The sequence below is a fragment of the Eschrichtius robustus genome, chromosome 2 (genome assembly GCF_028021215.1).
Source record: "Eschrichtius robustus isolate mEscRob2 chromosome 2, mEscRob2.pri, whole genome shotgun sequence".
Taxonomy (NCBI): Eukaryota; Metazoa; Chordata; class Mammalia; order Artiodactyla; family Eschrichtiidae; genus Eschrichtius; species Eschrichtius robustus.
The window spans coordinates 129963668-129991341 of record NC_090825.1 but is presented as its reverse complement, the minus strand read 5'-3'; the positions used below and the strand labels follow the sequence as shown (position 1 = coordinate 129991341).

General features: G+C 45.2%; 1 protein-coding gene across 4 annotated transcripts in view; it reads right to left on the bottom strand.

Annotated features, from left to right (window-relative positions):
* GRIA1 (glutamate ionotropic receptor AMPA type subunit 1) overlaps positions 1-27674 on the bottom strand; it is a 300571-nt gene that overhangs the window by 78656 nt on the left and 194241 nt on the right. For all 4 annotated transcript variants that reach the window (XM_068534558.1, XM_068534557.1, XM_068534559.1 and 1 more), the window contains 4 exons: positions 25098-25202; positions 15287-15397; positions 14396-14602; positions 8044-8414 (listed from right to left, as the gene is read on the bottom strand). In XM_068534558.1, the coding sequence (XP_068390659.1) occupies positions 8044-8414; positions 14396-14602; positions 15287-15397; positions 25098-25202 (794 nt within the window). The remainder of the gene's footprint in view (positions 1-8043; positions 8415-14395; positions 14603-15286; positions 15398-25097; positions 25203-27674) is intronic.

The window sequence follows — 27674 nt, the reverse complement described above, 5'->3', positions numbered from 1 at the left end:
CCCCCTTGGGCAGGGCTCCATTCTGCTCTCAGCAGTTACTGTGCCTCCTCAATTTAAGGTCCTTTCTCCTTAAGCCACCAGATACACAAGGTGACTGTCATCACATAGGTCTGTCGTTTCTGTGTTAGTGGAACACGTTATTTTCTGCTAGCTACCTTGGGCTTCATTCACCTATGATCTTGCTTGAACACAGGCTGGCATAGAAGTATTCATTTGCCACAGTTGGATGATGGTACTTAACTCATATTCAAAACCATCAGGCTCCCCATAGGAATCTGAGCATACATTCCCCATCAATTCAATTAATTATGCTTTCATTTTTCCATTTTTAGAACTCAGTACTTCTTTCCAGGTGAACAATTGGGCCTCTGGATCTCAGATGCTATATTTCCAGAGCGGGTTTAAAAAGAAACGGGGGTGGGGGCTTCCCTGGTGGCACAGTGGTTAAGAATCTGCCTGCCAATGCAGGGGACACGGGTTCGAGCCCTGGTCCGGGAAGATCCCACATGCCGCGGAGCAACTAAGCCCGTGTGCCACAACTACCGAAGCCTGCACACCTAGAGCCCGTACTCTGCAACAAGAGAAGCCACCGCAATGAGAAGCCCGCGCACTGCAACAAAGAGTAGCCCCCGCTTGCTGCAACTAGAGAAAGCCCGTGCGCAACAATGAAGACCCAACGCAGCCAAAAAAAAAAAAAAAAAAAAAAAAGAAGGGATTCTCTCCAGGAAGATGTAGATGGACCTTTCTGGATATAAAGTTGTGGGGACTGTCTTTCTTTTAGTGCAACCCTATTCACGGCCTGGATTTTCCAAGATATGTGAAAGGAAAGAAAAACATAGCCATCCGTTTTTTATCCTTCGAACCAAAAATGAGGGCTGGTGGGGAGAGGAGAATTCCTTTTAAAAAAATCTATAAATATGATATTCCAAGTGTGCCTAAATGCATTAAAGGCACAGTGGTGTTTTATACTCCCCACCATTCTTCCAGGGGTCCCCAGCTGATGACCCACAAGCTGAGTGTAGGTGTGCTTTGGTTTCATCTGCAGAGTTCTCCTGGAAGTGACTGTCCAGGGCTGAGTGGGAGCAGCACCTTTCTAGTTGACACAGACATGCCCAGTTCAGCACAGCTCCTAGCTCACCCCTGTTTTTGTGTTACTGAACTTATGCTGATTATCTGTGTGACCTTGGCTAAGTCCCTTCCCCTCCCTGTAAGCCAGAAGCTTCACCTATCGAATTGGGATGGGGGTGTTGCCTACATTTTATTTTGTTTATTGCCTGCTTTCTCTCCCTAGAAGGTAAGCTCTAGGAGGGCAGGGGTTTTTGTCTGCTTTGTTCGGTGATGTCTCCCGTAGCATCCTGAACCATGCCTGCCATATAACAGGTGCTAAATAAACATTTAAGGAGAGACTAAATGGTCCTGAACATCCCTTTTGGCTCTGGGAAACACTTTCTGAATGTTTTCTTACTGTGATTTTGGAGGGAAAAAAACTCTCTCCTTCAGTTAAACTGTTCAAACCCTGGAGTTCCACAGCAATCTAGAGAGAAAGAGAGAACAATTTGACTTCCCCCTTGCTGGCGGCCAGAACTGCTGGCTGAGAGGCAGAAAATGATGCTTTTCATTTGCATGTCCAGCAAAGCTTTTACCCTCCTGTCACTGCCTTCATTTGCATATTTCCATCCGGCTTGCACAGGCTCTGAAACTTCTACTCCTGTGCTTCACCATGGTCTGCAAAACTGCTCAGTATCAGAGCCTGGCTCTGGGTCTCGCCATCAGGTAGCAGACGGTTAAAGTTGAAAAGGAAGGAGGCATTGAGCTGGAGTCCCCCAGTGATGGGGGACACACTGTCCCTGCACAGATCACCCCTGTCACAGCTGTGGTACCTGTTAATGGCGAGGGGGACGCCATCAAGGGGAATGTACTCCGGTGAATCCTCTATGAACTCCTCCTGGTAGCCTAGCCTCCAGAGGCAGCAGCGTCCTGGCAAGGCTTCTGCCTTCAGTGGCCATGCCCAGGGCCTCACTCCCCTGGCAGGTAACACACCCCAGGGCAGCGAGCAGGCAGATCCTGGGCTCGGTGTTTGCTGCGGTTGACTGGCACGATTTCAGGCTGCCCCATGGACCTTACTTCTTACACTTCTAAACTGAGTTTCCTGAACAACATCCTAGCTCAATGGCTTTCAGACTTTAATGCCCAGCTGCCCTGGGGGAAGGGGAGGGCTTGTGAAATGTGTTTTTCTCTCTCCAGTTGCAGAATTTCCAATTCCACGGACCTAGGGTGGGGCCTGGAAATCTGCATTCTTACAGGCATCCCAGGTGATTCTGACGCAGGGGTCCCAGCAGAAACCCTCATACCTAGTCCCAAGACCCAAAGCGTCTAACACACATTTCTTGCATCATCGCTGTGCACACATCCTTATGACACTGTTCCTTGCAGCAATGAATCTGTGTCCTGAATGAGGATTATGCTTTCTAAAGATAAACTATTTCACACATTCAGGCTGCTTCCGTCAACTTCCCTGAATGTTTACCCCCTTCTTTCCCCTGCAACACTCCAATTACATCAACATGGGAAAGAGGAAGGGGTTTCCATGCCTATCTCTGGGAGGGAAGCGGGGAGAACAGGAGGTAGAAGGGGGAGGTTCCTCATCACCCCTCCATGCACTGTAATACTGGTTGCTGTGGAATTTGTGTGTGAATGCGAAGGTCAGGCTGCCATCGTTTATCAGCTCTGTTCATTGGCTACTCTGTTCCCATGGTGAATCAGCCTCAGGGCCCTCCACAAGCACATTAACTGGGGCAGGGGCTGTGGTAGAGGGTTCCCAGAGACCTCCAAAGTGCTATCACTCCCCCGCTTTAGAATTCTCGCTGAGAGTAATTATCTCTACTAGGTGGAAATAATTATCATACATTCTGTCACATTCTAAGATCAGGAATACAAGAGTTCTGAAAGCTGAAATCATAATTTCCCATTTTCCTCTCTTCCCCTACGACCTTCCAAACCCCTCTCCTTTTCCTTACTAAGGTCATCCAATCTCAGCAAAGTGGAAGCCAAAGGGGAGGTAGGGGCCGTGGGAATAAAGAGTTGAAAGGCTCACTCTGAGTTCACTTGCAGGCAGTGGAGCCTGGGATGAGACTGCAGGGTAGACAGCACTGGACTGGGCGGCAGCAGGCCAGAGGCATTGCCTTGGTGACCTTAGAGAAAATCCCTTTCCCCTTTGGAGCCTCAGTTTCCTCATCTGTAACGGGGTGGATGGACTAGATCATTCTCACGATCGGAGCCAGACCTAAAGGTCTCCGGAATTGTGGTGGCGTGTTTTCCAAATGCTCCCTACCTCTTGGAGACACCATTGACTCTTCCCTCTCCTCCCCTTCAAATATCCAGTCTATCAGCAAGGGCTGTCAATTCTAGTTTCAGAGTAGACCACTAATCCATCTCCATGCCCATCGTAATTTCCGTCACTATAGTTGCTCCTAGACAGACGTGAGAACCTATTGCTTGGTCCCTCTGTTTCCACTCTTGACTATTCTCTGCTTTAATTCATTTTCCTCATAGCTCCCCAGAGTAGTATTACAACATGTAAATCAATCCTTCCCTCGCTTAAAACTCTCCAGTGCCTTCCCATTGCATTTAGAGTAAAACTTTAAATCTATACTATGGCCACGGTGTGCGATCTGGTCTCTGCCTACTTCTCTAATAATACAGCTCTGTGTAAGCTTAGCTCCTTCTTACCTATCTGCTCCTTGGAGGAACTTTCTCAGAACACCCTAAGTCAGTCCCCTTTAATTCCACTCCCTTTATTATCTAGTGCTACAGCAGATTCATTTTATTCACAGTGCATCACAATTTATACATTCACAATTGTTTACGTAATGTCTGTCTTATCCCACTGTACTTGGCATCACCTTGAAGGAAAGACTCCCGCCCCCTCATGCTCCATCATCAGTATATCTTCACATCCTCGGCACCCAGCACCCTGTGCTGCACCTCACGGGCAATTAGTAATATCTGTTGAGTAAATGAATGACATTGGCCACAAATAGGGTCAAAAGCTACAGAAAGGAAAGTTGGGGGAACTAAAGATAAATCTTGCCTGGGATGATTTTTGCCCTTCCTTTAATATATCCCTTCTCAAAATGTTCCTGTCCCTGAAAAAAGAAATCTAAAGCATCTATTAAAAATAGGTCTTTGGGCACAAGACACGGGCCTGCAAAGGCAACTCATGGATGGCATTCTTAATATCTTACCATCAACCTAATGAAAAAAGTTGTAATTTGTGATCATAGCTCAATTGAATTTTAACTTTGAATGTTAAAATAGGCTACACGAAAACAATTTCTCATAGAAACATTTTAAAGGGAGGAGAGAAGACTCTTGAAAGCAAATCAGTAGCATTTACTGGCATATATCACTGAAGGTGCTATTTACATATTATCTTATCTATTCATGGTGTCGGTGAACAAAACATTGACTTGGGCGCTTTGGCCAGTGCTGCTGGTTGACTCACCAATATCCATTCCAACCCCTTCCGTTTTAGAGGCTAAAAAACCTAATTCTTGCCATTTCCACCTTCCTTGTCGCTAGAAGTGATTGTGGGCCACTGCTCTGACTAACGAGATAGACAGAAGGAGATGCCCGCTTGGGATGGGGAGTATATTGTAAGCTTTTGGTTTCCTGCTCCAAAGAGACGGAACTGGCTGCAGTACTTCTTCCCCCTCTTGCTGCTTGAACACGGACGTGACATCTGGGAGCTGCCATTTTGGGCACACGAGAAAAGGCTGGGGCAACCATAGCACAGCAGACCCCGATTTCACTGAACCATGAGCCACTGTCTGCCTCCGCTCTCCTTATAAGAAAGGTAACTCTCTAACTGTTCCTATTACTCTGGTCAGATTATTGCATTACTTGCAGACAACCACATCTGGCCACATTTCATTGGCTTTTGGTTAATAGACATTAATATAGATATTGACGAGATTAAGAAAAGATAAAGCTACTTGTGTATGCATGCAGATACATGCAATTTAGGTGGAACTTAATCCCCCAAGTTCTAAATTTGTGAGGATTTATGATATATTCTATTAGTAAATAGCAAGAACAATTAATTGAAGCTTATTGGAAAAGATGTTTGAGTATACAAAGCCCTTAAAAATACCTCCTACTGTAGCCCCAGGGTATCTAGTGCTCTGCATATCAGAGGCTCATGAAACTTCGTTGACTGCATCAGGAAATATGTAAACAACAACAACAACAAAAGCTTCCACTGGTGTTTGCACTTGTCTGCTTGGCTCTGGTTCTCATCACTGTCATAGCATCCTTGTGTTTTTGTCTGGCCCTAGTGAGGTGAAGTATGTACCTTTTCTCTTTAGCATATATTCCCAACAAATGTTGTGATGCATATTCTGACTCTTAGGGGGGTTTATGCAGGTCCCTAAGTGCTGGAATTGGCTGAGCTAGGCCTGGTATGCAAGAGTCCATCTCAAGTGGATCAAACTCCTTTTTCTGGCAGGTAGACTCTTCTCTCTGCCTGTCAGACCCTTAAATCCAAAATCCTTCCTCCCAGTCCCTCTGAAGGGGAGCCTCAGAAACCCAGGTATTGCTGGTCTCAGGAGTGAACCACCGTTCTGCTTTGTCCATGGACTTCCCCAGAAGAGAGAGGTCCAGTGGCTTTTCAATCAGTGTGAGCAGTGGCACCCTTTCTTCTAGTGAAGTTTAGCAGAAGTCCAATATAGAAAATCGATAAAAGAATTGAAAATAGCTTCCCTTTTGTTGTGCTTCCTATGTGCTGGCTGGATACTGTGTTATGGGTTCTATATGTATCAATCTCTCTTAAACCTCACAACAATACTAGGGTTGTTTCCCATTTTACCGGTGAAAATACAGAAGCATAGAATGGAGTTGATTTATTAAAAATGGGAAGGAAGGAGGCTGGGTTTCCTGTTTGGTCTCATCTTCACCTCAAGGTCAATTCCTAAGATAGCTTCGTGGAACCCTCAGGAGTCCTGGAAACACAGTTTGAAAATCCTCTTCTAGCCAGAAGTCACAAGCGCACATACCCTTTCAGGGGCAGCTGAGTCACTCAGGAATGAAGCTGGTCACCTGGGGGCTGTGGTCCAGTGGGGAATACACGCATCAGCTCAAGAGGGCAGCTGCCACTCAGTTTTGGACCATCATTGCCAAACTGTGCAGGTTACACAGAAACTTGCCTGCTAGAGGATTCAGTTTGTGGGTCACTAACTTGAGACTTCAGGAGGAATGGTGAGGAGTGTGAAAACACAGCCTGAGGTCAGTCCACAAGGGTGCCATTAGCGGGTAAGATGCCCAGCCATGAAGGAAGTAAAGGAGAAAAAACAAGCCCAGGGGTCTTTTCAGACACATGCATGTTTGGATGGCCCATTATACTGACTAGTGAAGAATCATTTCTTCCCACTGTTTACCTACTGGCCTGAGTTATTTTTAAGCAAGCCCTTCCCCTGCTTGGTTCTCTCTGCTCTTTACCATGTGTTTGCCAGTACTGGCCAGGCATCCAGTCTCACACCTCTTCTCCCACGCAACCCCCCTGACTGTCTTCTTATTTAAAGAAAAACAAGAGTATAATGGTGAACGATGAGACAATCTAAATTATACAGCAGGCAAAATGAGTCCTGAGGGAAGCTCCTTAGGAAGATTTTATTCCATTGCCACTTAGGAATATTGGTCCTCGCTGACACCCAAATGCGAACCAGATAGGTGGTAAAGATGCCTCCAGCACGTGTCTATGAGGCCTTGGTATTTATGCAGTTATGCCCCCAGAAAGTGAGAGTGTGTGCAAATCTATTCATGCAGCCAGATTCTAAGCCATGCCTCCCTGCATGCTTTAGAAGCTCGGTATCTATAAGGGACTGCATACTGATTAAAGAGCTCACAGACATTAAACAACTGTAAAAGGAAATACAGTCAGCACTTATTTATTTGTGACATGATTTGTGACATGAACTTTCCAGGATATAGTTGAAAGAACGTTACACACAAAGACAGAAAGGGGGTCAGTAAATTTGGGAATTGGTGTAGATTGGTAGTTTTCAGATTTTTTGTTTCCCCTCTCCATTCCACTTTTCCTTCTTCCTCCCTCCCTGCCTCCTTCTTTCTCCTTCCCTCCCCTCCCCTCCCCTCCCCTCCCTTCTCCTTTCCTTTCCCTTCCGTTTTTCAAAAGAAATTGTATTCACAAGTCCAATATGTAAAACAGACAAAAATGGAGCTACTCATGTCTCCTGTGGGGGCTGAAACCTCACTGATTTGGTCACCCCAGTACTCTCAGTATGATATCTGAGGCATTTCTAAGAAACTTCATTTTCCAACCGTAAGAAACAAATTTACATCACCATGGGAACTAGATTATTTCCAAGATCTTTCTCAGAACCAAGAAAAGCAGAACCATTTTTTCTTAAAGATGAAGAAACCAAGGTCTACAAGGGCCAGGTGACTTGTCCAGAGACACACAGAAAGTGCTAGAGCCAGAGTGAGAACCCACTCATAATTCAGTGCTCCTTCTACCCCTCGGAAATAGTTCAGGATGGGGGTTGAATCCTGACTCACCTAGCTATTAGCTGTTTAACCTTGGAAATATATTCAACATTTCTGTGGTCCCTCATTCGTAAAAGGAGATAGAACGAGAATTCCACTTAATGCTTCTGCAAAGATTCAATGAAATAAGGCATGTAGAGGACTCAAAACCTCGCTTAGCATATGTGGTAGGTGCTCAACAAACGTTAGTCGTACCATACTGTCCCCCATCCTTTCTCTGTACCTTTCGGCTACAGAACATTAGAGTCGTGATTATGCCTGTTAATCTTGACAGAGCACATCACCCAGATAGCAGATAGAACTGGTCAAGGCACAGGATGTGTCCATATAATCCACAGCATGCAACGGACAGTTGACAGTAAAGCATAGTTGAAAAACCGAATACTATAAAGTCTGGAAAAAATTCCCACCCTTAATTTCCCAGTATTTGTTTTTTCCTATATATATGGCATTGAGCAAAGGGGTTGAGAAGAGCTGACTCACCTGGGAGAAATGTCACATCCTTGCTGCATGAAGGCTCCCAGGGAGAACCACAAGCTGTTGAATATCCCAAACTCATTGGACTGGTCGCTGGTTGTCTGGTCCCGCCCTTCCTCAAACTCTTCACTGTGCCATTCGTAGGGGCTGAAGCGGCTGACCAGGAAAAGGACAACACTCACTCCAATGTAGGCGAAAACAATACACATCCAAATCTCATAAGCCAAAGGATCCAGGAAGGAGAAGACCCCTGGCTTGGACTTCTGTGGCTTTTTTATCATGATGGAGATCCCCAAACTCATAAATGGTTTGGAGAAATCTATCACCTCTTCCCGGACCAAGGTGATAGTTAAAGGGGCCACGGCCACATCTGCTCTCTGCAAAAAAAAAAAAAGGAAAAAAAAACGCCCTTGAGTTCAGCAGCTCTCTGTTCTCTTATTTTTCTCTTCACTGTGAATATTCTTTTGTAATCTTAAAGGATGTGAGAGTTGGAAAGAACCTTAGAAGTCCAAACCCTCCTACTCTCTATAAAATATTTATGGTAAATGGATGATTGGCTCAGTATCTCACAGGAGAGATTATCCCGTTCTTTGACAGTTCTAATTGTTAGGGGAGTCTTCCTCACCTTATGGAAGGAGGCTGTCATAATATCTGTTATTTTTTGCCTGCCCAGCAGCCATGCCTTCTTCCTCTGGAAGAAGAACTACTCCTGCCCCACTCTCAGTCCTCCTGGTTCAAATAGGACTGATCACCCTGGTTATGAGGTGAAACATATCACCCGGGTCTGCGGCCATCAGTGTACACTACTCCCCTGGCCAGAATGGTTCATTCAAGGATGGCACAGGACCCAAGTCTCTTTAATGAGCATGAGCCCTGAAAGTCAGAGTGAGAGATGATCCGTGATGAAATAATTTGAGTCACCCTTAATTCAGGGCTTACCCTGGACTCCCTAGGATCATGTGTCAATATACTCTTTTGTTTGTCCTCAGGAACATGATCCAATCAGTCTGTTTGCTTAAGCCAGTTTGAGTTGGGCTTCTTTTACCTTCAACCAAGACAGCCCTGGCTAACAAGGTAGTGAAGGCAAATTTAACTCAGTAAACATTTACCGGGCGCTTATTATGCATAAGCCCTAGGCTGGAAGGGAAGCTGTGGTCTCTGCACTCAGGGAATTACAAACTAGTCGGCGAGATTGGTACACACACACAGAATTTTCCAGTCTATAGACCGGAGACACGCTAAGAGATACAAAGTGCTACAGGAGGTCAGGAAGGAGTTAATTCTGGCTGGGGAGATCAGGGACTGCGCCATCAGAGAGGTGACATATAAATTGGCACTGAAGTGAGAGTAGGATTTCAACAGGTTGCTTGGGTACAGAATACATTCCCAGAGAAGGGAATCATGTGAGGAAAGTAGTTTCTCTCTGGCAGAGAGAAAGTAAAGTAGTATCACAATTTTTTTTTTTTCAAGGAGACTGCTAAGAAGTGCACAAATAACTCAGTTTTAAAAATTCATGTAGATAAACATAAAATGGTTGCAAGAAATGTTCATATCTCTGTGCATCCAGCATGTGGAATCACCAGCCTTGCTCTTCTGTCTTTCCTACCTCTGCCTAATGGCAGAAGCACTGGCATCTCTGCTATAAAATCCACCGCTCTCTTGGCCTGAGATCAAGAGATCCTGGAAACCTAACACGGTTCCATGGACAGATGCCATGACATTCATTTTGGAAATGAGAGGCATGTCTGTGCAAGTCTGTTGGAGGCGGATGGCTTTCTCTTATGGCGCTGCGTAACAGTCCAGATGTGAGGCTGGGGACAGATGCTGTGCAGACTCCGGCCCCGCCCAGCTGCCGGCTGGTGTTGCTTAGGAAAGATTTCCTCTGGTTACTCTCATTGGCTGAGATTTTTGAGAAGGCATTTTACATGGAATAAAAAGCCTGGCTTTAGAATGACTTAAGTTTCTCACTCATAGAAAGAAACTTTCTGTAAAGCAATGTGGGACTGAGTACGTATTTCATAGTAATTCTTTTTTTCCCCTAACACCCATTGCATAAATCTTGATGCTTTTTACAAACACTTATAAGCCATTGCCGGGAAGAAGATATCTCTTCTTTCCTCTGTAACCTAACATAGGTAGAAAAGGAATGGGGGAGAAAAGTCATGGAAATGACTTAGAGGGAATGACCACAAGTTACCCAAAAGGGAGGTAGATGTCGAGCTTCTAAAGTGGTAAAGGGAATTGAATGGATTTGTCTGGTGCCTCCTGATGTGAGTTAATAAAAGGGACTGTGAACTGGAAAAAAAGTCACAAAACCACATGATCTTATTGCTTAGTTCATTTAGCAGTTCCAAGATTTATTCCATGGAACATTATTTTTAGAAGGATGTTAATAAGTATAACATGAAAATAAACACAAATGTAAACAGACTACTTTGAGGCAGGACTTCTCAGAACCTTTAAAAGACCCCTGTGCACTGAGAATTTCCAAGAGGGGTAGGTAGATATAGTGTTTCCAAAATTCTTTGGCCATGGACCCCTGAGGGTCTTCAAAAGGCACCCATATGCATAGGAGACACACACAGTGGGAGACGCTTCAGTTCAGTGACCTCATTTTGCAGATAGGAAACTCAGGTCCAGAGAGGAAAGGTGGTTTGTGCAAAGCAGCAGTGTTTTTAGCTTGTCTGATGCTGACTGAGAGGTCTCAGGAGTTGATTTCCAGCCCCTGAGGAAGTTACCGGACCTCTGCAGGATCAGTCAAGGGCAATGCTCATCTGGGAAAGTAGACCTGGCCGCTTTGCTTTGTGACTCACTGACCACGTGCCCTCGAGTGAGATGGTTGTCCCTTTGGACGTCCATTTCCTCTTTAGAAAAAGAGGCATAATAATTTTTGCTTTATCTATTGGAGAGCAGTGTTTTGCGAGAGTCAAAAGAATTCAAATAGGTGAGGGTACTGTGACCCGTGGGCGTTTCACAGGTGCTCAGAATTATTTTCTTAAACAGATGTCTTGTGACAGTGATTCTCAAGCTTGAGCGTGCAGCACGTCCAAAGCACCTTGGGGTTTTTTTTTCTTAGACCACAGGTGGCAGAATTTCTAGATCACTGGGTCTGGAGAGACCTGAGAGTTTGCATTTCGAACAGGTTCCCAGGTGAGGCTGCTGCCCCAGACTTTGAGAACCACCGACCCAGGAGATCCCCAAACAAAACACATCCGGAAAAAATCCTGGCTAAAGAGTAGACCGCGCTGATGCAGTAGGTAAAAGCAAAAACTGAAGAAAATTATCAGGGATGGAGATTCACTCTGAGCCGGGCACTGTTTAGGGGAACACTCCCCACCCCAGCCCTGGGATAGAGGATTCAGGGGGTAACCCTTGGAGGAGGTCAGTGGCTCGCAGGAGTCATGTAGCCAGTGAGCTGGCAGAGTCAGAATTTCAAATGGAGGTGTCTGTCTCCCAAGTTCACTCTTCTTTCTGCTTCGTTAAGACAAAGAACAGGCAAGAAAGTCACTGAGAATCAGCCACAAAGCCGTACCCACGCAAGAAGCAGAAATTTCATTTGCAGCCTGTGGCATCTGAGGACGCAGACACTGTTGCTATTCTCATCACTAGTTAATAGTGGCCTTAGAGTCCAGTGTGCTCAGATGGTGGGATTTCTACAGAGGCGGTATGTCCCAGCATGCAGTGTAAGAGCCAAGGCTGCATATCCCGACTCTGCTCTGTGTCCTTTGCCAAACTGCCTAATCTCCCTGGGTCTCAGTGTCCGCCTCTATAAAATGTGGAAAATATTCATATCTACCTTCTGGGGTTGTTATGAGGAGTTAAGTGAAATAATGTGGGTATTTAGCATAGTGCCTGGCATATACTACGTGCTGAAATGCTAATATTATAATTGTTTTTTTTTTTTTTAAATTTATTTATTTATTTATGGCTGTGTTGGGTCTTCGTTTCCGTGTGAGGGCTTTCTCTAGTTGCGGCAAGCGGGGGCCACTCTTCATCGCGGTGCGCGGGCCTCTTCACTATCGCGGCCTCTCTTGTTGCGGAGCGCAGGCTCCAGACGCACAGGCTCAGTAATTGTGGCTCACGGGCCTAGGTGCTCCGCAGCATGTGGGATCTTCCCAGACCAGGGCTCCAAACCGTGTCCCCTGCATTAGCAGGCAGATTCTAAACCAATGCGCCACCAGGGAAGCCCCTATAATTGTTGATAAGAGCAAAAGGTAGCAAAAGGAAGGTGTAAGACACCCTGATTGACTTAGCCTATTTAACAGGCACAGAAGGAAGAGATTTGGAAGCCTCCGAATGAATTTTTCTGATCTTGCTGGTCGTTTGTGGCTGAGAGATGCTTTCCCTACACCCCTCTATTCTTCCTCGGTTGGGGGCGGGGGCAGAAAAAGAAAGCCAAACTGAAAATCAAGAGAGGGCATCCATTTGGGCCCATCGTGGAGTTTTCAGAATACAGTTTTTACTGGGCAGAGGGACAGGCCTTGTGGAGGTGAGGGGAAAGGGGAGGGCTGGCAGCTGAGGCATCCAGAGGCAATTTTGGTTTGTCACCGATGAGCCAGTGACCCATGACTAATGGCTGGCTACTGGGGGGCTTGCCCTTAGGATAATCATGTCATTGTTCTGCTCAGATCATAGGCCTTTTCTAAGGGAACATGGGGTGAAGGTAAAGATGACTGTTGGTGGAGGTGAAAAGTTCACAGTAGTTGCCATGGGGATGACCTTAAGAGCTTGGTGGAGGTTCCCATGGAAACCAACCTCAAGATGCAGCATTAATCACCCAGATCTCTATCTTTCACCCGTGAAGCTTCCCAAAGGTAAGAGGCAATAAAGGAGGAGAGAGGGTAGAAGCACGTCCCCCTTCTCAACTCATTAACCATCTTCCCAGGTCATCTCAAAAGCCACCTTCCTAGAAAGGATTTTCTTTGTTCCATTTCTTTCTTCTTTGAATTCCCTTTGTATGGCTCTCATGGTTATCATGACTCCTATTGCCTTGATCTGAGACAATGAGATTTTAAAACCTCCTAAATGGTTGCTTCATCCTGACCAGAACTCAACACCGGCTTGGGGCTCGGTATATGCTTCTGTGCAGAAACCCAGCCTGGAGTCTTTGATTTCTATGAGTGAAGCTGTGGTAGTCTCTTTCCTGCATGTGGTGGCAGGATTCTTCTTCCATTGCCTTTTGTTGTTCCTCTACTCAAGTACCTTCATGATCTTCCAGTGCCCACTGAATCAATCCACACTCTTTCCCTTTTCATTTCTTACTCAGACTTATCCCTGACTACTCATCTCAAGCCCTCTACAAAAATCAGCAGTGTTTTCTCATTCTCCTTTCACACCTTACTTGTTTCCATCACCATTCCATAGTTTATACTTTAGAAATTCTTGGGCTGCCTTTCTCTCTATTTGAATATGGCCATGTTCAAGTTCTACATCTTTCTTGAGGGCTAGACACACTCATATTAGCCTTTTGCCTGAACCTTGATTCTCTGCTGTCTTACCATTCTCTCTCATTGTCTTTTCTACCCCATAAAATGTTAAGATCCCTGGGGACAGGGATCAGATCTTTTACTTCTCAATGATTCCTTAAACACTTAAAACAATTCAGGGCATTCAGTGGCTTCTCCAAAATCCTTCAGTTTATTGAAGATTTTGTAGCAATTGTGTGTGGTCTTATTTCAAGTGTGGTGAATGGAGTAGACCAATCCCTATTCACAGATAACTGTTATATAAGGCAGGGCAAGCCATAAAAGAAGCAGAAGCTAAATTCTACAAGGAAGGCAACAACAGTTAAAAAGGGTTCTCCCCATACCTGTTACGGGGAGAACGAAATGACATCTTGGAAAAAGTAGTATTTGATACAGGTTTGGGGGGAAGGGTAAGATTTTCAGAGGTGCAGCATGGAAGGGGACTAGAGAACAGAGTGACTCAGGGTGGTTTGGCTGAAATGGAAGGTGCTAGAAAGGGCAAGTAACTAGAACGTTTGGTTGTATCCAGGCTACCCCCAACACCAGGGAAGAAGTTCATATTGAGGGAGACGTAAGTGACTGAGCAGGGAAGTAACAAGTCAGCGGTCTGCCTCGAGAAAACTGATCTTGAAGCTAAACTATCATCTGTATTGGATGATGATCAACTGAAGTCACAAGACTGAGCTGAGTTTGGCTGAAGGAGCTGGGACCAGGAACCTGAACAAAAAATGTCTTAAGATATGGGATTTTTGGACTCCTCATCTTTTCGGCGTCAGTAATACTAAATCATGGGGTCTAATAGGCATCTATGGGCAGGGCCAGCCAACCACCAAATGACTTCCTGTCAACCTCTCTGCCTCCGCTTCCAATTGCCCACCCTGTAGGGAACTTACTCCGTAGACCAGCTCTCCCACCATGCCATTCCAAGCCTTTGTGTCAGGGTCGCGGGCTCCATATTTCCCATCACTGACGATCTCAAGACGGTAGGAGTAGCCCACATGCTTGGCGATCTCTGCTGCCAGCTCTACACAGTAGCCCTCGTAGCGGTCGTTGCCTTCAAACTGGTTGGCATTCTTCTTGAGCATCACATAAGGATCTTCCTGGTGGAGAAATGGGAGACAGAGAATGTGGGTTCTGGGTTCACTCTTGCGGAGGGAGGCCTTTGGCGTGGCGGAGGAGGACGTCCCCAGCATTGCTAAACTTTGGGCAAGTCTCCCTGGCCCCTAAATCCACTTCCTGCATTTCTGCTCCCCCCATTACAAAAGTTCCTGGGTTAAGGAAGCAAACTATTAAAATAGAATGTTTCACTGAGACGCCATGCCTAGCTTTTCAAGTTGTTCCAGGAGCTCTTGTATTTTTTGGAGGTGTTGGGGGAATAACCGTTAAATAGGCTCCAACTGCCTCATCACTGAAAATCATAACAGCTTTACTTATACTCACTTTAGGTGCTGGACTTTAGGGAACTTGCTTTGAAAATGGCTTCTACTGAGGAAGGGTAGAGCCAGAACCACTACGATTTAGTCTCACCCTTATGTTTTATATACATTGGAAACTGTGGCTCAAAGGAGGGTAAGTGACTTACTTATCCAAGAGCACAAAGTGAAATCATGGCAGAGCCAGAGAGCAAAAGTCCCTCTGACTTTCAGGATATTCCTTTTTTACTTCCTCTTTCTATCGACCACACAGTTTTGGCAAGAAGAATGGCCAGCTTTCACTCCTGGGAAAACCTTTGTGTTGGTCTATCTCACATCCCAGATAACCCCCATGAAGGACTGAGTACTCACTAGGATTGTAGTGACGATGTACGTTCTATTCTGGACACTTGAGTTATCCCCCCCGGCTTGAGCATCCGTGGCTGCAGGGACAAACTTATCATCTTCATTCCAGTAACCAATCTGTTGAAGAGAGGAAGGTGGTGACATAAGGTGAGCCAGGCTCCTCAGGAATGGCCCACTCTGGGTCCCCCAGCCAACGCCAGACAGGAAATCAAAGAGCTGAGCATCACACCAGCAATCCTGGACACACCAGGCTCTGAAGTACTGGTAGATATAAACGACAAGAGACAAGATGCTCTCTAGGTCCTCCCATCTCCACCCCATGAAAATCCTCATCATGATGGGTAAGCCTGAAGATTGCCTCTTAAGGGCCGAGGGTTTAACTGTTGATGCAGCCAAACTGTTATGTACAATGTGAGTCAGGGCCATAGAGATTTAATTCCCTGCAGTTGTTCACAAGGCCAAACCCCTCCTTCCCCCATGTCTAGTAACCCTTCTCTTCCTGAGCTCATTCTGAACTGTAGTTGGAATCATATGATTTAAACCTTGCATTCTTTTTGTTTTCTTCTTAGGTTAACTGTATTTTTCCATCTGGATTTAACTTTCTAGGTGATGGTTATTTTATCCTTTATTTATTTCTCTTATTTTCAGTTTTTGACCTATTATAATACTGAGAATATAGCCGTGCCTGCAAATACTGATTGACAACATTATTTTTTTTTTTTTAAATTAGTAGTTATTTATACTGACTCATTTTCCAAGGTCTTTCAGCAGATACTTATTGGATCCCTATTGTGTGTAACACTCCGAGCTAAAACATTGGTGGTATTGTGTCAGGGTTGAGAAAGATACAAAGAAGTCTCAGAGATAGTCCTTGCTTTGAGGATCCCTCCAGTCTATTTGGGAAGACAAGCCACACACATGCACGTGGCCCCAGAAGTGACAAGTGAGTGGCTCAGGTAGCTTGAGCCTAAGGAGTTTGGAGAAGCAGAAGCCAAGTATGGAACCTATGCTGGGAAAAAGGCAACAGGAAGAGGTGAGGCTTAAGTCACGAGGGATGGAAAGGTTGAGCCCAAACCTGTCAGGTCGGGGAGAAGATAAGCCAAGATGGGAAGGGGGGAATCTGCCCAGATATGTAAGTTCAGTGGGTCCTGAGTGGAAGATAGGGTCAGTCCAAGAGGGCAGTGGGTGCTTGGGTCTAGGTAGCAGAGGGATTGGAAGGCCAGGCTAAGTGGTGTAGACTTTATTCTGAAGGCAACAGGGAAGTCATGGAAGGTTTGGGAAGAGCAGAATGGCGTGGCTAATACACACACACACACACACACACACACACACACACACACACACACACCCCTATCTCTATCTATCTTTTATTTTATTTTATTTTTTGGCTGTGTTGGGTCTTTGTTGCTGTGCATGGGCTTTCTCTAGTTGCGGTGCATGGGCTTATTGCAGTGGCTTCTCTTGTTGTGGAGCGTGGGCTCTAGGTGCGCTGGTTTCAGTAGTTGTGGCATGCGGGCTTAGTAGTTGTGGCTCACGGGCTTAGTTGCTCCACGGCATGTGGGATCTTCCCGGACCAGGGATCAAACCCATGTCCCCTGCATTGGCAGGTGGATTCTTAATCGCTGCGCCACCAGGGAAGTCCCTGTCTTTATGTATCTTTAGACCGTTGTGTTTTGTTTTTTGGTCATTCCGCTGGCTGTAGTTATAAAGGGCAAACAGGAAGGAGAACTGAAGTGCATTTGCAGAGGGGGGAGCAGGTCTCCTTAGTCAGCCCAGGTTCACAAAATCCAAGGCACATGCCAGTGGTCCACTCAAATGTCACCTTCACCTTGATGTCTTTCCCAGTCCCCTCAGTTGGAAAGAAACAATTCTCCCTGCCATTTCACTGCCATTAACAACAATAATAATAATTGCCAATATTGATCATGTTCTTGCTCTGTCAGAGGCTGTGTTTGATAGTTTTTGTGCCAGTTCATCTGGCTTAGAAGAGTTTGTTAACTTGCAAGGTGACGGTGGCGATGCAGCTGAGAAGTGGCTGAGCTCAGCCTGGAATGGTGGTCATCTGTCTCCAGGGGCAGCTTTTCATCATGATGCTGTTCTTTCTGAGAGGGGACTTAGCCCTGGGCTGGGAATCATATTAGCTGACAGTTACTGAGTGCTTATTGTGTTTTAGGCACTCTTCTAAGTGTTTTTTATGTTTTAACTTCTCTCATCCACACAAAAACCTATGAGGTGGGTAATCAATTATCACTCCCATTTTAAGTGTGAAGAAACTGAGATGTAGGGGAAGTGGAGTAACTTTCCCAAGGCCACAGGAGAGTCGTGGAGCCAGGATCGGAGCCGGGCAGGCTGATCGCAGGGCCGTGTCCTTCTGTGTTCCGCTAGGCTGCCAGCTGGCCCTGAGCACCTCGTGTTGGTTCCCAGTGGCCCCATAGTCTAGCTGTTGGCATGTCTGTCCCCGTCTCTCCATGATGCTGTGGGCTTCTCAGGGACAAAGCTAGAGGTCTATTCATTCTAGGACGCCTTTCTTAGGGCCACAGATTGTACCACAGAGAAGCAGCTCAGGAAAGGTTTGTTGAGAGAATGAGCGCATCCAACATGGAGACAGTGGATCCTGTTCATGCTGAGACAGTTCAGAGGCCCGAAGGGGGTCAGGGGAGCTGTCTCTCAGGACACTGGGTCAAGATTTGCCCTCATGCCGGCATGGGTACCATGTTGCCTGTGTGGGGCACTTTCAGTCAGCCTGGAAGGGGACATGTCTCTCTAATGACACAAGAACCAGAAACTTAGATTCCCAGAATATCAGAGCCAAAAGAGGCCTGAAGAATCATTTCCTCCAACCTCTTCCTTTTTTACAGAGAGGGAAACAGAAGCTCAGAGACTAGGGGACTTGCTCAAAACCAGGATATAGTCCTGCCTCCCCCATTTTGCTAGGCCAGTGTTCCATGGGACCCTAGGGCATCTGTAAAGGCCCTTCACCACTTTCATGGGAAGTGAGGGGTCAGAGAAGAGGGGGAAAGCTCTGGGTTCCTCACCCTTGCTTCAGTAGTCAGTTCAGCTTTTAATCTATTTCACGCTTTGAGATTCCCCTTAAGAGTTCATTTTTACAAGGAGCCCATTCGTTGAAAAATAACTATTTAAAACCATTATTGTAGCATATCATGAGGTGAGTTTAAGAAAAGAATTTCCAAACTACTTTCCTAACACTTAACTGTTTTTTTGCTCCTCACGCTATGCGAATAGCACAGACAGGCTCGGGATTATTTTCTCTGTTTTATAGAAAAGAAAACTGAGGCTTGGGGAGATCAGATGATCTAACTTATACAGATTAAATAGCAGATTAGTGGCAGGGCATAGGAGCCAGGTCATGGACTTCAAAGGTAAAATTATTGAATATAATCAATACATACTTGGGAGACGATCAAGCAAATGCAATTGCCATTTTCTTTCCCCCTGTAGATGATGCTATGGTGTTTTCATGCCCTCCTCTTTCCCTTCCTCCTCCTTTTTCTTCCTTCCCTCCCTTCTTTCCTTTCTTCCTTCTCCCTCTTCAGGATTAGTCACAGGTTTAGTTGTTCTTAGTTGTTCAAAGTCAACAACCATCAGCCTTGAGGAAGTTGCCTTCTTTGACATGCAACCAAGTTCTCTAAAATCTATTGTGTTTTCATAGGTATTATTTTTAAAAGTGATGGCTTGATGGTCCAGAGATTGGTCTCTGGCATCAGAGAGACCTGGTTTAAAAGGTAGACTTTTCTAATTAGTAACTGTATGACCTTGGGCCAGGTACTTGACCTCAGTGGGCCTCAGTCCCTGCTCTGTAGAATGGATACAACAAGAGTACCTGTCTCGCAAGGCTGCTGTGGGAACCAAATGCGTTAATGCACGGACAATAGTACGCATAGTGCGTGGTTCATATTAAGTTGCCAGTAAACTAAAAAATGATATCCAGTAGGGTAATGCCTGATTGAAGGCTAACAGGCTTCTATACTGCAGTACATTTCAGTTTCACTTTGCTATTGAACATTGCCAATCTCCAAAAGAAGTATATATTATGGAGTATTTCTCAAACTCATTTGACAGCGTAACGCTCTTTACATGCAGAATGTCCTAGGATAAATAGTGCAAAACCTACAAAGCACTGCTCTAAAATCTCAAGTTATTTGATCAAAGAGAGGGGAAAACAGCAAGATAGATCTGTACAGACCAGATTTATGTGGCTTAGAAAGAGATTTTAATTTTTAAGAATAGGGATCCTTCAGAGCTAGTATTATAGCACTAATGTTAAATTGGTATCTATAAAAATTATTGTCTAGCTTGGCTTATATCAAAAGCTAGAGGAACACTTAAATGTTGTAAACAAGCTTATTTTATTCCTAACCCTTTTGTAGGGAAATAAAAACTATTGCCAGTCAGAAGAGCAGGGTGATGCCAAAACCCAGCTTGCCCCTCATGTAAGCTAGCAGGCTGAGAAATCTCGTTCCACATTTTGATGAAAAGAAAGCTGGCAAAGATTTTTGAAGTGACATTGCACTTCAGAGATGAGAGCAAATTTCCCTTTCTAGGAGAAATGGGCTGGATTATTATATAGCCCTTTGATTCTCTACTGAGGATATGTAGGAACTTTGATTCTATCTCAAAGTAAATCAGAGCTAGTAGTTTGGTAAAAATTGGGGCCCACCGTTCAGGAGAAGATTTAAACGATTCTGACAGTGAGAGGTCTTCTCTTGGGGCCAGTTATAATTTTTGATCTCCTGTTTTCCATCTACCTCTAAAGATTTTTTGAATATAGGAAATGAGTCTAGATGATAGATTAGATTTTTTTAAGTAAATGAAGTCTAAAAAGGAGATGATCATTGAACAGTAAATTCAATTGATTTACCTTGCATAGTCATCAAATCAAATTTATACATTTTTAGCTCTAAGCTTCCTCTGAAGACACAGCCCCTGACCTCCAAAAATGTTATCCGTTATAATAAATTTTTAAAAAGGAAGATGTCTCTTGTGGCGAAGACAACCTGATGACCCCCAAGGATTCTTGTTCGCCTTCCATAGCATACAGGTATGGTGGGAAGTAGCTACCTGGACAGCAACTGCATTTCCCAGCCTTCCATATGTCTAGGTGGCCCAGGTGATTGGGTTGGCCAGTGGAATGCAGCAGAAGTGATGCACATCTCTCCTAGCCTGACTCCCCCAAATCTCCAGCATAGTTTGTAATATCTTTCTTCCTCACCTGTTAGCTGGCTGTTGATAGCCAGGAAGACCCAAACAGACAGTGGAGCCTCCATGAGCCTGAGTCTTAATCAGAGCCCCCAGCCCCCATACTGGTCACTGGGTGAACAAGAATGAGACCTTTGTTGCATTAAACAGCTGAGATTTTAGAGTTTATCTGTTACTGCGCCTAGGGTTATCTTAACTAACACACTTCAAGAATTTGAACTTCATAATGAGTTTATGTGTTAACTTTATCTGAGTTCTGCTTGAGGTGTTTTTTAATTAAATTTGCCAGCAATTTTTTTTCTTACTTGCTGGCAGATCTATGGAAATATGGGCCAGAGTAGTATGCTCCCTGGTTGCCCAGCAACATTCAGTACACTACCCACTCATTTAATGAACAACCGCTTATTTGCATGTGCTTACTATGCGTCAATATATTGTAGGCACTGAGGATACAATAAATAACAGAACCATGTCCCTGTGTTTAGAGAGCTGACATTTTAGGGGCAAGGAGGTGGAGAAGAGGGGAAGAGAGACAATATATATCCAGACCAGGGGTCATCAAACTTTATCTTTAAAGAGCCAGACTGCAAATATTTTAGGCTTTGCAGGTCATACAATCTCTGCAGCAACTACTCATCTCTGCTGTCATAGTGCAGAAGCAGCTATAGACGATACCTAAGCAAATGAGTTTGGCTGTATTCCAAAAAAAAAAAAAAAACCCCTCTATTTATGGACCCTCAAATTGTAATCTCATATAATTTTCACATACCATGAAGTAGTCATCTTTTGATTTATTTCAGCCATTTCAAAATGTAAAAATCATTAGCTCATGGGCTGTACAAAAACAGGCATTTGGCTGAATTTGGCCTGCAGGCTGAAGTTTACCAACCTCAACAGAGATCAGTAAACCAACAAGAATATATCAGAAGGGATAAGCACTGTGAAAAATTGGGACAATGGGATTGTGCTGGGTGGATGGGGGTCACTTTAGATAGCTTGGTCAGGGATGGCCTCTCCAAAGTGACTTTGCTTGGGCCAGACTTGAGTGACAAGGAGAGACACTGCATATGAAACTACAGTGATTGAGAATGTTGGGTAAAGGGACGGAAAGATGCTAGGGTAGCTGCGGAATTATAAGCCAGAGAAAGAGGAGCAAGAGCTGATGTCAGAGGGACGCAGCGTCTGGGGTTCTGAAGGTCAAGACAAGAAGTTATATTTTACCTGCAGTAGGAAGCCAGTCAAAAGCTTTAGGCAGAGAAGCAATATAACCTGATGTATATTTGAAAATTATCATCCTGGCTCTTGTGCGGGGAAAATGGCCTTCTAGAGGGGCAAGAACATGGCCAGCAGGACTAGTGCCTGGTAAGGAGGCTCCTGAGTGAGTCAGGCAGGTGTGGAAGGTGGCTTGGGCTCTGGGGTCAGCAGTGGAAATGGAGAGAAGTGGTTGGATTGAAGCTCTGTCTTAGAGCTACACCACGTCTCAGTATGTCCAAAGTTGGGTGGCAAGGATTTAAAGAAAAAACTTCCAAAGGACATCTGGACTGGAGAGCTGTGCACTGACATCAGTAGGACTTCGTGTCACTTTCTTCCCTGCCCAGTCTTTCCTTTCCAGTTATACTTGGGTCAGAACTGGGGATGACAAACTTGGAACACGGCAGGAAAGTTGAAATGAGACTTGGCCATTTCAAGTCCCAAATTAGCTATAGGACCATATCAAGCTGAAATGTTACTTGGCCATTTCAAGTCCAAAATTAGCTATAGGACCAGTAGTGATGGGCAGAGATGGTTAAATCAACAATGATGGTCCCTTCATGAAAGACCTTCGAGAATTTTCCTACACTTCTCTCTTGGCAGCCAGTTACCAGAACTTGTGATCCTACTTGAATTTGACAAGGTATTTTATTTGGACAGAGGTCCCTAAATCAGCACCCCACGGTGAAGTGGAGTCTCTGAATGGGATTTCCCAAGGATTTAGGTTTAGTGGAGCCAGTGCCCATTCTGGCATTTGAAGATCCTAAGCATTTGATGGACGTATGTGTAGAGCACACACACATTTCAGTAGGATGTCAAAATGGACCCAGATAACTAGAGGGTGTGTTGGTAGATCGGTGGCCAGGATATGTGCCTAAAGATCAGGAGAGAGTCCTCAAGGCCCCCGGTCAAGCAGCAGTAGCCCCTCTATTACCTTCATCAGGTAAGGCCAGGCACTGCTCACTGAAACCAGCACAACGAGGTCACCGTGAATCTGAGAAATTACTTTGAATCTGAGAAATTACTTTGTTAGGAGGCTGATTGAGTAAAAGGCCTGAAGCCACAGATGTGGAGGAATTGATTGTCTGAAAGTCAGATTCCCCGTAAACAAAGGATGCTTAAGCCCACATTCTAGGAAAAGATTTAGTCATGGGAAAGTAAGTTGAAAAACAGCCCCAGGATCTGAAAAATAAAGCACAACGATTTGCTTGTGGATTTTAAGGTTGCTCTGTAATTTCTATTTGCTGATTTATCCATTCCATGGGCTTGTACAGCCTGACTCACTCAAAATCAAGGCTGACATAAAAATCCCTGTGGCCTAAAGAAGGCAGTTGAAACAAACAAACAAAACATGGGCTGAATGTCCACTCCATGCCAGGGGCTACTTTTGGGAATCCCTTGATACAGGCAAGCGGGTAGCAGACATTGTTTCACTCAGTGCTGATGGCAACCCTGTGAGGTAAAGGGCATTATTCCTCATTTGGAGATGATGTAACTGAGGTCCAGGGAGGCTAAGTTGTTCAAGGTCACATGCCTAGTAAAGAGTAAGGCAGAGACTTAATTCGGGTCGTGTCTATCTCCAAAGCCTAAGCTTATAACCATTCTGCCAGTGTATCTCACCAAACCACCCAGAGCATCATGGACCGCCACAGGTTGGGAATAGAAAGCATGAGCAGACCTGTTCTGTAGAACTTTCTGGGATGATGGAAATGATCTATTGAATACATCTGTGCTGTCTAGTATGGCAGCCACTAGCCACCTGTGGCTACTGAGCTCTTGACATGTGGCTAGTGCAGCTGAGGGACTTTTAAACTTTAATTATTTAGAATTAAATTTAAATGGTCATCCATGGCTAGTGGCAACTGTATTTGACAGCACAGGCATAGAGAGCATCAAGTTGGAGAGATGAAGGCCCAGTCTTCAGTGTGCCAGGCGCAGCCCTCAGAACTTCTGCACCCGTTAGATCATTTAATCCTCTCAGTGAGCCTCTGAGATTGGCATTGTTATGGTGACCCCCACTTCAGGCACAAAGAACCTGATTTATTTGTCCAGAATCACAGGCTGGTAAGTGGTGATGCCAGGACTGAGTCCCAGGATTCCAGAGCTAATACTCTGACCCATGACCCCCTGCTAGCTTTATACCATGCGTGCAATGCCTCTTACCCACTACGCGGTGCCACCCCAAGGAACTGGGAATGTGATGAAGGCCATGGACAGTAAAATAGAGGCTGCCATGAGGCATAACAAGGGAGCCTAGGGAAGGCTTCCCTGAGGAGTAGCATTTTCTCTGAGTGTTGAAGGCTGAGGAGGAATTGGCCAGGCAAAAGAAGGGGATGGGGTAGGGGGAGTCCTAGGCAGAGGGAACACGCTTCAAGGCTGGGAGGTGAGAAAGAACATAGTGTATTCCTGGAAGTGAAAGTTGATCAGAGTGACTGGAGTGGAAGGAGGAAGGAAGTGAGTGTCAAGGGTCAAGGTCAGAGAAATTGGCAGAGGCCAGAGCACACAGAGTGTGGTAGAATTCTGAATGGTTTCTCCAAGGATCTGAATGTTGTTCTAAAATGTTTAATATGCATACATATACACAAACTAAACTTCACTTATACTTCTATGTGGAAAGTAGAGGGGATACGACCAAGTGTGGACCAGGACAAGATGGTTCACTTCCTCAATAAATCATCATTCTCAAGTTCTTTTTTTTCTTTTTTAAAGATTTATTTATTGACTGATTGATTGATTGCTATGTTGGGTCTTCATTTCTGTGCGAGGGCTTTCTCTAGTTGCGGCAAGTGGGGGCCACTCTTCATCGCGGTGCGCGGGCCTCTCACTATCGTGGCCTCTCTTGTTGTGGAGCACAGGCTCCAGACGCGCAGGCTCAGTAGATGTGGCTCACGGGCCTAGTTGCTCCGTGGCATGTGGGATCTTCCCAGACCAGGGCGCGAACCCGTGTCCCCTGCATTGGCAGGCAGATTCTCAACCACTGCGCCACCAGGGAAGCCCCATTCTCAAGTTCTTACTTTGGAATCCTACAGGAGCAGCAGGGGCATTTTATACACATCTATTACTTTATATTTTCACAGTAATTTCCCATCCCTTGGATCTTCACAAGCACCCCAAGACAAAGCTGGAGATTTTTTAAATCTCCATGTAATCTCCTCGATTCTCAGAGGAAGGAACTGACTCGCCCGCAGTCCCAGCTGGTTAGTGGCAGAGCTGAGGCTAGAATCCTCATTGCCTGCATCTCTTCTAAGAGATCCGGTCCAGGAAAGTGGGCTTCCAAGGCCCTCAGCTCCGGCCTGAGCCTATGCTCAGCCCTCTCCTCTCTGTGGAACTGAAGCAAAGGGACCTTTACCTTTCGGATGCCGTCGTGCTTCATTTCGATCACATGGAGGGTGTAGTTGGTCCGGCGTCCCTTCTCATTGAATTGCACATTGCCTGTCAAGCCTTCAAACCGCACCTGGAAAAGAAAGCCAGGTGGTGACCAGTGAACCCTGAAGTTGCGCTTCATGTTTGTTCATCGGTTTGCTCTGTCTGCTGAAGTGAAAGTCCAGAACATGAGGAAGTTACATGGGATGAGGTCTTAGAGTAGCATCAGTACTAAACACCTCTCTACGCCTTTGCCTGTAGCAGTCATCACTGTTAGAGTACAGTTCTCTTGCCTACTGAACTGAAATTCGTCCTGAAAACCTTTTCACCCATTGCTTTAGGCAAACAGTAACAGTGGATCAAAGTAGATTCTGAAGGGAAATCTCTGTGCCATCCTCAGTCAAACTCGCCCATCAGGACTACCACTGTGAGAAAGACCACTACTCAGGTGCACACCTTCAGGTGTAGAAACTGAAGGAGACCTGCAACGGAAGAGACTGGTGTGCCATCCCTGGTGAGTCAGGAGAAGACCCAGGACCGGGAGCTGGCCTGGTGATGCCTTGGGCTATGCCTCAACACGGCTTCTTAGTTCCTCTGTGAGTCCAGGGATTACAATACTTGGGAGCCTAAAGACCTAGAATTGGGAGACCTGGATTCTACCCCAACTTTCCTCTGAACAGCCAAGTGACTTTGGGCAATTTGCCTCTCTTAAGTCTCAAACTTCCTGCCCCATCTACCTTAAACGACACAGCAAATGTGAAAGTGCTGTGCAAACTTCAAAGCACCTGAGGAGATTCTTTATAAGATCAGAGCCTTTCAGCAGGTCTCAGCTGGTGGAATCAAGGTGCGTATTGGAAGCCCCCAAATACGCTGCATGGGACTTCTCCACAAACGAGACAGATTAAACTTCCGTGGCTTCCTATCTCCGAGTTCCTTTTAAAGGCCAAGTAGTCAACATGGGGGGATCCAGGGCCTTTGGAACCAAGCCTGCTGCTCTGGAGGTGACCAATAAAATTTATCCACCCTCCAACTGGGGATGAGTCTAGCTGTGTACCGTCGGCTTGAGTGTAAGAAAAATCACATTGTCCAATGGTGATCCACCATGTGTCCTCAGATCAGTCTGGCCTAAGGCCAGTGACATGAGCCTGAACCTGTAACCAGTATGAACCGGGCACTGTAACCCAGCATTATTTACTTCCCCCTTCTTCAAATAGCTTAAAAGGAAGCCTCACAGGGTGTTACCGTTTTCTGACAGTGAATGATCAGTCCCTCTGCCTTCAGAAGGTATAAGAATAGCCGGGGTGTGTGTGTATTTGAGATGCGGAGGTGGGAGGGAGGAAGAGAGAAAGAAGGAAAGAAAGAAGGAAGGAAGGAAGGAAAGAAGGAAAGAAAGAAGAAGGAAGGAAGGAAAGAAAGAAAGAAAAGTGTGTGTGTGTGTGTGTGTGTGTGTGTATATGTCTCCTCTCAGGCTGACCCTCCCATCAGCTCCTGGTTTGAAGCCCCAGTGGGGAGGTTACAACAGGCCCACGGCACTGAACAAATTATATACCAAGCTCTTCACTCTCTGAGATGAAATCTGGAGAAATTCTTGCTCTGGAAAAGTCTAGGCTGGTTTTGCTTTTCAAAGAGGAAGCAAAGTACCAATCCTGCTACGAAGAATAAGAAGAGAGCAATTCCAATCCACCAGAAGCTTCACCTTCTCGCCTTGGTCGTCTCTTGCCCATCTTTAGCTTCCCATTCGTTGCTGTGTACCAACTTATGTGACTCATTTGGAAAAACAGACTGGGATAGACGTGCAGATGGTTTGCAGAAACAGAAAGAAGTGTCATTAATGATTCAAATGGGCATCTATTTTTGGTGCTGGTATCAAGTGTCATACTAATTATCATTATGTCATTCGTGTCATACTAATTATCATTATGCCATATTCATATAGCAAATTGCATATTGTCTCTGTGACTCAGTTTCCTCATTTGTTTCATGAGACCCATTAGGTTTAATTATGTCTTAAGGTTGGTTTACAGATTAAATGAGATATTTTTTGATCAATGCTTGCCCCATGGTGAGTATCCAGCAAAGGCCAGCTATTATTTTTATTATTACTAATTGCGTTATTATTAATACTACCACCATTTTACAAGTGTTTATGAAGCATTTTCACACGTATGACTTCATCTCCATTCATAGCAACCCCCTGATCTAGGTCAGTTAGAGAGAGATTAGGATCTTCACTTTCACGAGAGAAACCTAAACTCTGGAAGGTAAAGTGATTTGCTCAAGACTTAGGACTTACAAGTGTCCAAGGCAGGCCTGAAATCCAGAGCTTCTGACATATTCTGGTTTCTTCACTTAATACACCAAGTGACCTCTCAAACAGAGGACAGTGCTACTGTCCTAGGCTCTGAGGGGTGACACAGAGATGTATAGAGCGTGTGTTCTCCAGGCCTACGACTGCTATCCTCTATTCCAGCTGGGTCCTCCCCAGGCTGCACTCTGTTAATTCCTAACTATGTGGCCATGTACAAGTCAGTGTGCCTATATCTGTTGTTGGTTTCCTCCTCAA